The 14,221-nt window shown below is 40.2% G+C and overlaps 1 protein-coding gene across 7 annotated transcripts in view; it reads right to left on the bottom strand.

Annotated features, from left to right (window-relative positions):
* frmd4bb (FERM domain containing 4Bb) overlaps window positions 1-14,221 on the bottom strand; it is a 377,863-nt gene that overhangs the window by 39,475 nt on the left and 324,167 nt on the right. For all 7 annotated transcript variants that reach the window (XM_087994437.1, XM_087994436.1, XM_087994435.1 and 4 more), the window contains one exon: window positions 5,795-5,871. In XM_087994437.1, coding sequence (XP_087850563.1) covers window positions 5,795-5,871 — 77 coding nt within the window. The remainder of the gene's footprint in view (window positions 1-5,794; window positions 5,872-14,221) is intronic.

The following is a 14,221-nucleotide window of genomic DNA, read 5'->3' on the forward strand; positions in this document are numbered from 1 at the left end:
CTGCTAACTGCATTGAACCTTTACATTACTGCTGCTTCGAAGGACTCCCCTGGGGACCTGTGTAGAGTCTCTAATTGTCCACCCACAAATAAGTTAAGGCTGGGAAATAGACTTTAGTAATATTGCTGGTTTCCCACAGGTGCAATGCACCATAGTTTGTACACAGTGCTGAGAAAACCATTTCATAATGTAGCAGAGGTTATCAATAGAAAAGTGCAAGTCACCAACAATCGCTGGTATTACTTCTTTGAAAGTTGCCCATGGTATCCTGGGAGCTGCCTTGATGCCTACATCTTTGAGAATTTGCACATTCCTGCTGTGTTGGCAGGGGCTTACAAAGAGGATTACTGGGAGACAAAGGCTGCCTATTGCAACCATGGCTGATGACTCTGTAACACAGTTCCCTGATTGAAGCAGAGTGGAGATACAATGCAGTCCATTCTTCAACCAGGGTCATGATTCAGCAGACATAGGCTTGAAGAGGAGATGCCACTGCTTGGACCAGTCTGCACAGGCCTTGTGATACTCCCCAGACTGACTGAGTGCACCACACATTTCTACCTTACTGTGCTCTGCATAAGTGCAGCAGGCAGCAAGGGGATGTAATGTATGCTGACAAACTAGAGTGAGAGCAGTCTTGTGAGCAGAGGAACTTCATGTTGTACATGATGTAGTGTCAGACACTTATGCTCCATGTCAGACAGGATTTAATTGACACTGCTGCAGTCGATGACAGTTGAGTGCAGTGATCATTCATGGGCTGTAAAAACTCCTGGTTCCTAACATGCACGCAGTAAGAGTTGAAAGACAAATACAACTTTTGTTTGCTTTAGTCTTTATAAATATAAATGTAAAAGTTTAAGATGACTAAAGGCTTTCTGTTATGTGATGGTTCCACATTAAATAATGTTAAGAAGCTGGAATGACTATGCGCACCGCAGAAACAGCAGCAGTGACTGAATGGAAGATGGGATGTAGCTAACAACAGGTGAATGTGTGGCCTTGTGCTTAAACAGCAATTGGAGTAGGAATGTAAGGTTCGATGTGAAAGGAAATCTCAGCTGTGCCACTTTTATTGCTAGAGGCATTGGTTTGTGTGTGCTATGCCATATGTTCAAAGCAAAGATTTTGCCAGGATTAGAGGACTTGAGTGACAAGGAGGGGCTGTATAGGCTGGGGTTGTCATCCCTGGAGCATCAGAAGCTGAGGGGGACCTTATGGAGCTTTATAAAATCACGAGGGCAAGAACAGGGTAAACAGACAAGGCTTTTTCCCTGGGGTGGGGGGGGTGGGGGGGGGGGGGTCAGAAACCAGATGGCATAGGTTAAAGGGTGAGAGTGGAAAGATTTAAAAAAAAGGGACAACTTTTTCATGCAAAGGCTGATATGTGTATGGGCCAAGCGCTGGAAATTTGGACTTGATTAGGTTAGGATATCTCTTTAGCATGGATCTGTTGCACCAGAGGGTTTTTTCCTTGCTGTACATCTCTATGACTTTATGGAGGGCAGCTCTGGACTGCCAATGCTTGAACAGATGTATGACCCTGGTTCAGAGATGGTGCTGCCAGGAGAGATTCTGGTATATCCCATCAGGGAAAGTACTCTTGCCTACGCCAACAGGAAAAAAATCAGGCTAGCCACTGACAAGTAGGGCATAGCTAACAGTTCATGAGGCAAGTTTGGTATAATCCTGCAAGAAACCTGTTCAAGCCTTGTAGTGAGAAATTCTTCTCAAAAAAACTTGACAAAAATGACATTTATCCCTCATGTGGGAAAGTTCATCCCAATGTGAATGAAAGAAAATGTTAGATTAGATTAGATTAGATTAGATTACTTACAGTGTGGAAACAGGCCCTTCGGCCCAACAAGTCCACACCGCCCCGCCGAAGTGCAACCCACCCATACCCCTACATTTACCCCTTACCTAACACTACGGGCAATTTAGCATGGCCAATTCACCTGACCTGCACATCTTTTAGACTGTGGGAGGAAACCGGAGCACCCGGAGGAAACCCACGCAGACACGGGGAGAACGTGCAAACTCCACACAGTCAGTCGCCTGAGGCGGGAATTGAACCCGGGTCTCTGGCGCTGTGAGGCAGCAGTGCTAACCACTGTGCCACCGTGCCGCCCACCGTGTTCTAGTCGAAAATTTAAAAAATAGCCGACAGAATTGAAAACTCACCCTGAAGAAATTTCAAGAGTGCTCAGAAGTTATTTTGATCTCTGGGTTCAAAGTTCATCTTCGACAGAAACTCGACAAAGGTTGCGAACAGTCTAGTTAGAATTAGCTTTATTGTCACGTACGCAAATGAGCACAGTGACAAGTTTAAAACTCTCCACTCATATTGCCATTTTAGGTATAAAGGTGCTAGGTACAGACTCTTCAGCATGAATTCTTAGGGAAAGGTAATTCGAAAAATAAAGACCAGGTGCACGACTGAGGTTCCAAGATGGCGCTGGCATGATTCATTCCAGTATATCCTATCAGTGGGGAGTTCTTTCACCTACATGGTTAAGCGCAGACATTTGCTGAGGAGATGGTTGGAGTCAGTGACTAAGGGAATGGAGTTTTTGACAGGAACTGAAGGAAAGGCTTTGGTCTTCCCAATATTTAATTGGGTGATATTTTTGGTTCTAGTGGCTCAGTTTGTAGCATTCTTGCCTCCAAGCGACAAGATTCTGGGTGCAACAAACAATTCAAACATGAGTGCATAAAAAAAAATCAAGACTGACCATCCATTGCAGTACTAAGGAAGGTCTGCACTAATGGAGGGCTTTTGGATGAGATTTTAGAGAGGAAGTAATCTCCAGTTTAAGTTGGATACAAAGACTCCATGCAAATTGGTTGCTGCACTTGCGACATTCGAACAGTGACTACACAATACTCAGTGAAGTTCTTTTTGAAACATTCCTTGGAACATTGAGATTAAGAAAGGTTCTTTAGAAATTCAAGTCTTTGCTTCTTTGGATAATTGGACAAGCAGTGGTGACAACTTAGAAAGTGACAGGTGGACATCATGGTCTTCACAGAAATATTTGCAAAGCGAAGTGTTGGTATTAACTTCACAATTTTCTCACTTGGATAGAGGACTGAAATGCAATAACTTTTAGTTTGGTGACCCAATTTGATTCATTTTATGCTATTCACACTTTCTCCTTCAACTGAAAAGACCACATGGCCTTGACCACAGGCTTCTCCCTAGCTGCTGTCAATGTTATTCCAAATGACATGAAATGTGCTTTTATGGGTTAGGCAAGAGGCTAATGCTGGCCCAAGAGATCAAGCCCCATGAAATTTTAAGACATCGATTTCAGGAAAATGCACCACCTGTGCTCCCTTTCCAAACAGTTGTTGTAAAATAAAACATTAAGAAAGGAATACCTCCAGTGTATATTTTTCAGCATTATATGTATTGATTAAAATTATATCTTGCAATCGTACAATAAAACCCTTGAAACCCTATAGTAACTCTTCAGTATATTCACAAATACAAGAAAGGGTTTATACAGAATATGATGCATTTTACTAGATTCCTTCTTGCAATTGATATTGAACAATGATATTGAACAATGGACACAGCCTTTGTGAGTTATGGGCAATAACACCAGAAAAATTGTTAGGCAGAAGGCTATCAGTAGGACTCCTCTCCTTTCACTCAGCATTCCAACTGACCTTGTGGCAGCCACCATCAAAACAGAAATAGTCAATTATCAACCATGTTAACAGTAACCAATAATCTTTGCAAAATACTTAACAGACAAGAAGAGTACAAAAAACAGATATAGGATACAAATAGTTAAACTACCTCTAATTTGCTGTTGTTCCCCATCCCCACTCATAATAGCTGAATAAATCACATTTTACTAAGATTTATTAGTTTCTTCAGGAGTTAGTCTGGAGCTGGCCAGAAGCCAGTAAATGGGAGCATTTGTTATGCTCCTTTCCCCAGAAATAAATCTGGCAATAGAAATGGAATGTAGAAAACAGACTGCAGCTGTTTAAGCAGCATTAGGGAAAAAGTAAAACGTAAAGTTTGTAGTAAAGCCTGGATGGTTGCATGCAATAAACTATGAAAATATAGATAAAGTAATGATCATAACTCCTACAAATGGTTCGGTACTACAACAAGCAAGCATTTCTAAAGGCAGTATATGCTTTATAAGAAAAAGTGAAAATTAATCCTATTGGACATTTGCTTCCAAATTTGCAGAGAATGTCTCAGTAGAATAATAGGCAAGTCCCCCCAGAATTATCTCTAGGTATAGAACATAATACACATTTGCAATGGATCAATATGCGTTTCATTTTGTTTTTAATCCAATTGCAGAATATCACTGTTTATATAATTATCATTTATATAGTGCTTTTAATATGAAAAATCCAAATATACTTGAGGCAAAAAGAGAATTATTTCCAAGCCATTAAAGGATGTGATAATGGAAATGAATTTTAAGGGGTAACGAGAGGATCTGAGGAACTAAATGTTAATGGGGATGGACAACTGGAGGTAAAAGCACAGGGAATGGATGTGGAGGATGGCTGGAGTGTCAAGGAGTAGATCAGAGGACTGCAAAAATTTGGAGGAGGTCAAAACTGAGGAGAACAGGGCTGCAATGAAATGTAAACATCTGAATGAGAACTCTAAGATCATGCAGTTGGAGGGTAATGAAGGCATGAGAGAGGGGAAAATGAAACTTGATGCAGACAAAATAGACTGTTTTTGATGAACTCAAAGGGGAAGAGATTTCAGATTGAGTGCGCTATGGTCATGATCAGTTAAATACCAATTTTCATGCAGAAATAATATTCACCATGTGACCTATACAGTGTCCTTAATCTAAAGAACTTTTCAAAAGCTTGGCATTAAAGTTCAATGAGAAGTTCTTTTTCCCCAAAAGGTGGAGAAGTTGAGTGATGAACACCATAGAATAGGAAGATGTTACTGAAGGCTCGGAAGCCAATAGAAAAGACAGATGTATTTATGCATTTTTAAAAAAAATTCAACCTGTTAGTACACACACCTAGAGTAGGTGGGATTTGAACCCAGATATCCTGTTTCAGAGGTAGGGACACTCAGCAGCGATAGAAAAATACACAAAAGAGATCTGGGTTAGAAGGACAGAAAATTAATGAGTGGAGTACAAGTATAATTGGAGGAAACTGCAGAGAGAGGAAAAATAAAAAGTGTAGAGCATAATGATAAAGGGATTTAAAGATAAACATTAAAATACCACAACATATAGGAGCAGAATTAGGTCACTTGGCCCAGAGTATCTGCTCAGTCATTCGATCATGGCTGATATGTTTCACAACCCTGTTCTCCTCCTCCATTCTGTAACCCTTGGTGTCCTTACTAATCAGAAACCTATCTCTGTCTTAAATACACTCAATGACCTGGCCTCCGCTGCCCCCTGTGACAATGAGTTCCACATACATTAAATTTTAAATGTGTTGCAGCCAAATTACCAATGTTTGTCAGCGAGGAAGATAAGACGACTGCAGAAACAAAGGCAATGAAAAGTATGCAACAATTAGTTTATAAACTAGCTAGAAAACTGAACAAAATTCAGCACAAAAATCTGCTTCTTTGTAGGTTTATTGCTCAAACTACAGAAATACATGCAAATTTTACACCTACTGCCTTAGTCAGTAATAGTCAACTTCAAGACTCATTTTTAAAAATTCACAGCTTGAACAGAGCATGTCAGCTTCGATAAACACACTTGTAACAAAGCCTACATTAATTTTTTTTTTACTAAAAGGGGTTACGACAGCAAAGGAAACATCTTACCTACGAGGATCGTGAACTTCCACTGCAAACTTCTTTTCTCGGAAGTATAAATTTTCAAGCTGTTTCCACTGGAATATCTGCAAATAGAAGAAATTGAATAGGCATGAGGTGGAAAGCTACTCCAATCTGGTGAATAAAAGGAATTCTGCATAGTTAGTGTCAAAAAGGGTGCAGCATTCAAAATGAAAACTACAGTCCAAAACAGAACTGATCATTACAGCTCTCCATTCAATACACTGTGTTACTGTAAAAGGTACAGCATTTACCATAACTTCCTTTTCCCAGTTACTGCCACCTTCCCTTTTAATGCACTTTGCCAACTCATTCTTTTGTTGATATAGTTACCATTTAAATGTATTTTGTTCATTGAAATCAGTTGCTTTATGAAGTGACTAAGTTTTACAAAATCCAATGTGGCTTTTTTTTTTTAAAAACAAGGCAGTTCGTAAAACTTTAGAAGTATTGAGTAGAACTTTTGAACAGATACAAAACTTCCTACCTGGCACTTCAATAAAATATAAGACAAAGCTACAGGTCACATTTTAAATTTTTTCTTCTCCTCTGGATGCAGCAGGTCCCTATCATTTCCTTATAGGAACTATTGGCAATAACATTGAAAATACACCAGTGACTACACAAAAGGTCTGTGGCACCACAGCCATAAATAAAAGCTTAGTTGCACTCACAAATCAACTCACCAGTTACAAAAGGTGAAATATAATATACACTTTCATGTGCATGTTTTCTTTTCATAAGGCTCCTAGGAACCACTTGCTGCCTGTGTTAAAACCATAGAAACCTTCCTCGTGCTGTTTCCTTCGCCTGGTTCCAGCTTCCCAGAGTTTCAAGCTTTCGTACATTTACTCCTCCCACCAGCAATTCATGTCAACATAGTCATTTTTTTTTATATAAAATGAGTTACCTCCCAGAATCCACCCCCTTCCAATTATTTCGCATGAAGTCAACGGGGAAATGAATTCTCCAGAGATTACTCACTTTTCTGCAGGCCCTTCTGAAAGGCACAGTCTGAGGCTATAAGAGACAATGCCTGTTATAGCACAGAGAACATAATGGACACAGCTAAAGATTAACAGAACACTCAGCTCACATTGAAATTCCTTCCCTTGCTGAATGTTTGTATTCAAAAAATTCTTACTTGGGGCACTTTCAGGAGGTGTCATTTCAAGTCAGCTGTCTGTAGACAACCTGGCCAAACCAGTTCTCCAGGTTGTTCAGTAGGACATAGTTTAATTATTACTTTCTTCAGCAACTTTGCAGCTATGTCAATATGCCTACTGTTTCTTTGTTAAAGGGGAAACTAGTTTCATTAATAATGGGAGTCAGAATTGCTGGAACATGGCTTACCAAACAAGATAGCTTTCATATTCTTACCTTTCTGATTAGAACCAAGATTCATTTGAAAGTTTTTTTAAATCATAAATTCAAACAACAGGTTTCTGTCACTTGAACATTAGAGTTCAATTTGCAGGATATTTGACCAAAATACCTATCTGTAGAAAGAGCTCTCTGGTAGTGTTTTCAAGTATGGAAAAATATTCTCAACCTGCAAGTGGCTATCACACATCAGACTGAACGCTCTCAGTCCTTAGTCCACTGGAGATAACATGGAATGTGGGACAACACACAACACTAGAGAAACTCATCAGGTCTGGCTGTATTTAAACAGATTTAACATTTGAAGTCCAGCATGGCTTCTGCGTGCACTCGAAATGTTAATTCTGATTCCCTGATACAGATTTGCTGCCAGCCTCGCAGAGTTTCTCCAGCATTGCGTCTGTTTCAGATTTCCAGCATCCAAAAGTATCTTGCTTTTAGGAGAGGCGATGGGCCAGCAGTTAGAAATGGAGCATCGTGTATACCCAACTGGCCAAAATGAACCACTTATGACCACTTCCACACGCAATAGGAAGGGCATTACTGTGCTTCACGGGATCAGCTGGGTTGCTCTTAAATGGCTGCGCCATATGAGGTTCCCTACCCTAACCACTAACGGACTGGTGAGGTTCCAAAAACCTCTACCCGAGATGTGCCTTCCTGTCCATGCTACCCCAATGAAATGCGCATGGTTGGAGGTCCTTTTTGGTCATAATCTGGCCACCTCTTGGTGACATGGACTCTGCATCGGCTGGAGCTAGTGGTATCTGAAGCTGTTGAGCATTGGGCTGTCACTTTCAATTGGTTACCTGTTAACTGGGCTGGAAAAATGGTATCTCAGAGTCTTGCTGGAATGCAGCCCATTTCCAATGTTGATCCTGACTAAGTTCACTTCACCAAAAGAAGTCAGCTTATCGAGCCTCGCCTCGGTATAAATTGACACAGCCAAGGTGGACAAACTCCAAAAAGACTGCATGCAGCCAAATCTAGAACTTAAGTATATGATGTACAGTAGAGTGGCTCAATGGTTAAGACTGCTACCTCACAGCACCAGCTACCAGATTTGATTCCTGCATAGTGTTACAGCATGGAGTTTGCATATTCTCCCCATGTCTGCATGGGTTTTCATAGAGTGCTCCAGTTTCCTCCCTCAGTCCAAAGGTGTGCAGATTAGGTGGACTGACCATGCTAAATTTCCCTATAGTGTCAACGGACGTGCGTGGTTAATATGGGTTTATGGGGATAGTGTGGGATACGCTCTGGAGGGTTGGTGCAGTCTCAAAAGGGCCAAATGGCCTCTCTCTGCACCGTGGGGATTTTATGATACTCACGTATCAACAGACAACATTGACAAGATTCCTGAAACTTTGACCAGCTATAACCACTTTACAAGATGTGCTTGTGGAACATCTAGAGTGGAGTGGGAAAGTTTACAAACCCTGGTAACAAGGCTTTCCAAAACTAATTGTAATCTTTAGCCAGGCATTTAAGGTATTGTATGGCTGTGAACATATGTTTATCTCCCTTCTTTTCTCCCAAGTGCTTTATAATTTCAAGCAAAATTACAACATGCCAGAAACGCTTAATTCCTGGAAAAATTACTTTTTTAAACAAATTATCCCTCAAGAAGAATGGTGGCACAACACTCATGACAACAATTGGGATATTTTCCAATATCTACTATATCCCTGCCAGTGATCATCAAGCTTAAGGTGAGTAAAAATGTTCACCTACATTGGACTCAACCTTTTCTAGAGTCAAATGCAATAACGTCAGCAAAGTCACAATATTCAGGCATAGTGATATTGAACCTCCAGGAACAGGTGTAGAACTCATAATTCTGTATACTATAATGAATGGTAAAGTCAACAGATGGAGGGGTGAGGCTTTTGCAGCTGTATGGCTGTCAGAAACCTGTTCAAAATAGCTCATTAGATATAAAAAAGTCATGTGATTTCATAATACCTTCAGTGGCAGGGTGATTGCCTGAATCAGAAATTCATGGCTTCAAGGCTTCATCATATATTCTAGCCTGAAACTTCCACTAAGGTACCAAGGAAGTGCAGTATTGTTGGAAAATGGAGAAGCTCAATTGAGGCTCATTCTCCCCCAGTGAATCAATAAACTCAATCTTAACCAGAGGAGTGGGGAGCTTACCCAGTGTCCTCAACCACTATCACAAATTGATTATCTTGTCATCTAACTCCCTGTTGTTTGCAGGACCTTGCTACGTCTATATTGAGTGCCATGTTTTCCTTCAGTAGGACACTTTAAAATATCTAACTGACTACAAAGTAGTTGGAGCCATGGTGCGGTTGAGAAAAATAAATACAAGGTCTTCCTCTTTGGATCTCTACATCTTGTTCTAACAGATTCAAGCCTTCTATCAGTAAGCAATGCTTTATACGAGTGCACTGTTTACTGAAGTCAGACTCATGTTAAACACGTGGAAATTTCCAGATTTTCTAAAGAACGCAAGTCATTTTGTCCCAATTTTAAATGTAAGTAAAATTATTAATTTAAACAGTGGCCAATATTTTCATGGTTAGTTTTTGTTTAGCAAAGAAGCTTATTTTGATTTTGTTAGTCAGTTTCAATTCCTATCATTAAATGTTTTTTTAAAAACTTACAAGGCAGATTGGTTTAAACATCATACCTTTATGATAATTGAAACGGTGCTGTGCATTTCATTTACATTCCTGAAATACCAATACTTAAAGTGAATGCTGCCATTTTAACATTCAATAACTTGATGGCTGAATTGCTAAAACCAAATCAAGTAGTACACAATTACAGCATCAACAATATTTTTCACACATAAGACAATAATTTAGTGGCTTCATCAACTTTCTTTAACCAAAATAACTGGGGAGACATACAAAACGTTGCGAAAGTTAAGAAAGAGTTCTATTTTTGCTAGTTTCCACAGACTTAAGTCATGCACCCACAGATACAGAAAAAATTCTTAGCACTCAATCTCAAAACCAATGAGTCAAGCTTGAGATAACCACCCTCAAGCACAGTCATTATCACAGATCTTAGTCATTACTGCTCCCCTGATAAAGATAAAAGACCTGCAGAACAAGTATAAATCTGGATTTTAAAAGATCGTTGTGAAACCAAAACCATGAAATAGAAGATTTTCTAATTAAAGAATTCCAGAAGAGAATATGTTCTCATTTAATAACACTAACCATTGCAAAAGATGTTAACCTTTAAAAGGTGCTAACATTGTCACAGCCCATAGTTAATGGAATTTCAGGTATTTTTGCTTTAGTCAGTCCACTGCATTAACAACAAATTAACATTGATCAGAAAAGCTCAATGCTGAAGGAATGATCCATAAACACTGAAAAGGTTAGTTTGTACATTGCGGTATGATCAATGTAGTATTAGGAGTCAGCCTCGACTTTGTGGCGAGCACTCTTACTGAAGGGAAAGGGTGATAAATACAATCACTATTCCAGACATTTTGGCATCCAATCTAGGCAGTACTGAGAGATGAAATGTTACAACAGACCAAATATCACCTTCCTGTAAGAGCTCTCTGACACTATTAGCAAAAGGAACAGTCATGCTCCTCTGGCATCCTATCTCGTTATGTCCCATTAAAACAGATCATCAAATCATTTAACTCACCTGTCATCTAAGGAAACAATGCTGTGCATAAAGTGCCATTTTAACTGTGACAAACAAAATTTTGGGAGACATCAAGGTTGTGAACAGTAATACACAAATGCAAGCTGTCTCTTTCTAGCTGTTGTACTGCAATAGTATTTTATCTGGCAGACAACTACTTATTGAAATTACGATGGATTTTCACATGTAAGTAATAGTGCTGAAAATCACAGTTTAAAGAAGGATTCCTCAAGACTTTCTTCAAGGGCTGTATTTCATGAAGGCTTGACAGCCACACAGAAGTTTAAATGCATGATTCAATTACTTGTTTTAAAATATTATTCAGAGTTCTGAAATACAATTTATCTACCAACATGGCAATCTTTCTAAAAAAGAAATTCAGACAGGACAAAACACGAAACAAGAACAAGTGCAAATAAGACTCAGCAGCATGCACTTGCCTGTGGGGGTGGAACAACCTGGGGGCCTGGACTGCCAGAGTTTATATGTCACAGGTACCTTGAAGGTTGTACCTGCTAATAGTGGCATATGGCCAGAAATGCAATTTCCAATGCAAATGCTTTTGTTTGTTAATCAAAGTCTGCCCTTAAATTGTTAGTCCTAATATTTGTTGTGAAGCATGTAAACTCCTGTTCTTGTGCAGCTGAACACTCAGTCACCTACACAGTACAGGACCAATAGCTTCCACGAATCGAATTCTTCTTCACCCATCTAAATGTCTTTCTTGTACAGACTAACAGAAAAATAATTCCTATTTTCCCCTTTTCTACCTTTCACTCTCTCCCGATTCTATCACTTCTCAGAGAACTGGAACCTTATACGGCTAACAGTCCAATAGGCACTCTCTCACCAAGAGACACATAATGAGAAAAGGCTTTGTATTACGATGTGCGATCACTGACAGTTCTCAATTTATAACTCAATAAAAAGGAACCCATGGAAGTGCAGCAAATTTCAGAAAATAGTCTGAATATAGTGGAGATACAATATTGGTGTCAGTGGTGCTATTAGCAGATCCCACTGAAGTTTATAGGTCCAATTTTATGATGATACAAGAGCGAGACTACGTCAATTAAAAGGAGTAAAGTGTCCAACTTCCAACATTTGCATCTGTGCAGTTTAGGGCAGAAGTCAGAAACTGCTGTTTGAATTGCTCTGCTTCGCCATAAGCCTTGTTTCGCTGTCACCTTCGGAGAGATTTAGCACTGAAAGATAATATGAGAATGCTACAATTGGAGTACGTGTCCCTATGCCTGACAGAATTAGCATTTGTCCATTAGCTCATTTTTAATTTTGAACAGTGATAAAAATGATCACTGATCAAACACACCGTCTTAAGAAAATATTCACACTGGTGTGGCACATTCCCTTAGATTGTTATTGTAATGGTTTTTGAAATTAAAAATGAAAATACAAGTTACACTGCTTTTCCTTCCCCTCTCAGATAATACCACTTTACTTGCTGGACCAATTTTACTGTTAGCCAGAAGTTCAAACGTGATGTAAACTAGAACCAGTGTGGTGCCCCTCTGTAAATATTGTTCAATCTGTTCGGTTGAAGAGACGTGCTGTTTGTTCACATAAATCCCGAGCACCTTTTAGAAGGGGGTGTGTGGTTTCAGAATCCTAACCGATTGTAAGAATAATGTGCCATTCATTGGCTGCAGACCATAAAATCCAGACCTACATATGTTATCATTCTTATATTTTACTTCAGTCTTTACTCATGTTGGTGTAACCAACACTTTCAGATTATAATCCTGCAGTAGTTTGGAAGTATGATTGATTTGTCTGGTTGTCATATCTGTATGACTGATAAAGTCAAGTGGCTATCAGTAATTAATTGGCAAGTAAAGTATTTGTACAATGAATGAATCTTCCAAGTTCAATCCCTGCAGTTAATCTCAGCCGTATGGGCATTAAAATGTTACAACTAGCTTCAGTACTGTTTATTAGTGAATTCTCTACAATTAGAAGCTGAAACAAAGGCCCAGGTAGGTGGAGAGTCACACTTTTTCCCCCTCAGAGGCAGGATGCCCTACACGTCAGTCGCTGGTCAACCTTATTGTTGGTCAGCTGCTTTAGCGCGACTATGCAATGGATACTGCTGGGAGTGTAAGGAAGCTCATGAGGATCAGCAATGGGTTCTAGACCCAGGTGAGTCTCAGGCTTTTTCAGCATGAACCTACTGCGGACTCAGTAGATTAGATTCCCTACAGTGTGGAAACAGGCCCTTCAGCCCAACAAGTCCACAGTGACCCTCCAAAGAGTAACCCACCCAGACCCATTTCACTCTGATTAATGCACCTAACACTATGGGCAATTTAGCATGGCCAATCCATTTGAGCTGCATGCCTTTGGACTGAGAGGGGAAACCGGAGCACCCGGAGGAAACACACGCAGACACAGGGAGAATGTCTGCGTGGAGTCTGCACACAGTTACCAGAGGCTGGAATTGAACCATAGACCCTGGTGCTGTGAGGCAGCAGTGCTAACCACTGAGCCACTGTGCCACCTCTAAAAGAGCAACAGTGTGCGAGATGGAGAGGGAGGTAGGGTTGGAGGTCAGGTAGAGAGGCAGAATGGCAGCAAGTCAGTTTTAGCTGGCAGGGGATGGGGGATGAAGGTGGTGGCGGTGCAGAAAGCATCATCTTTTAAAGAAATACATTTTTAAAAAAAATCATCTCACTCTCGTCTACCTTCCACTGCACAAAGTATATTATTGTTTTGGGAGGAGGATTGAGGGCCTTTTCAAAGTAATAATTGGGTATTTAAAATGACCTTAGTAAGTTGAAGGATACAAATCCCTGTGCACGTCTTACTAACACTTCCACATTTTTTTTAGATTAGATTACTTATTAGATTACTTACAGTGTGGAAACAGGCCCTTCGGCCCAACAAGTCCACACCGACCCGCCGAAGCGCAACCCACCCATACCCCTACATCCACCCCTTTAACCTAACACTACGGGCAATTTAGCATGGCCAATTCACCTGACCCGCACATCTTTGGACTGTGGGAGGAAACCGGAGCACCCGGAGGAAACCCACGCAGACACGGGGAGAATGTGCAAACTCCACACAGTCAGTCGCCTGAGTCGGGAATTGAACCCAGGTCTACAGGCGCTGTGAGGCAGCAGTGCTAACCACTGGGCCACCGTGCCACCCTCCCAAACTTGGTGTCACTCAAAACTGACTGAACGGAAATCATTCATTCTGTTCATGCCAAAAACTCTATATTTAGCTACTGACACCATCCTAACCGTTCAATGTATCTTGACTTTTTTTAATGAAACTTTTACATTAAACCTCACAACAGCCAACATTGTCAACTTCAATCTCATGCAGTAACTTTTATACCTTAACCTCAATACTACTTCCTCCAACATTATT

The sequence above is a fragment of the Chiloscyllium plagiosum genome, unplaced genomic scaffold (assembly GCF_037043375.1).
Source record: "Chiloscyllium plagiosum isolate Xiang-an unplaced genomic scaffold, Cpla_swu_hap1 HiC_scaffold_14, whole genome shotgun sequence".
Classification (NCBI taxonomy): Eukaryota; Metazoa; Chordata; class Chondrichthyes; order Orectolobiformes; family Hemiscylliidae; genus Chiloscyllium; species Chiloscyllium plagiosum.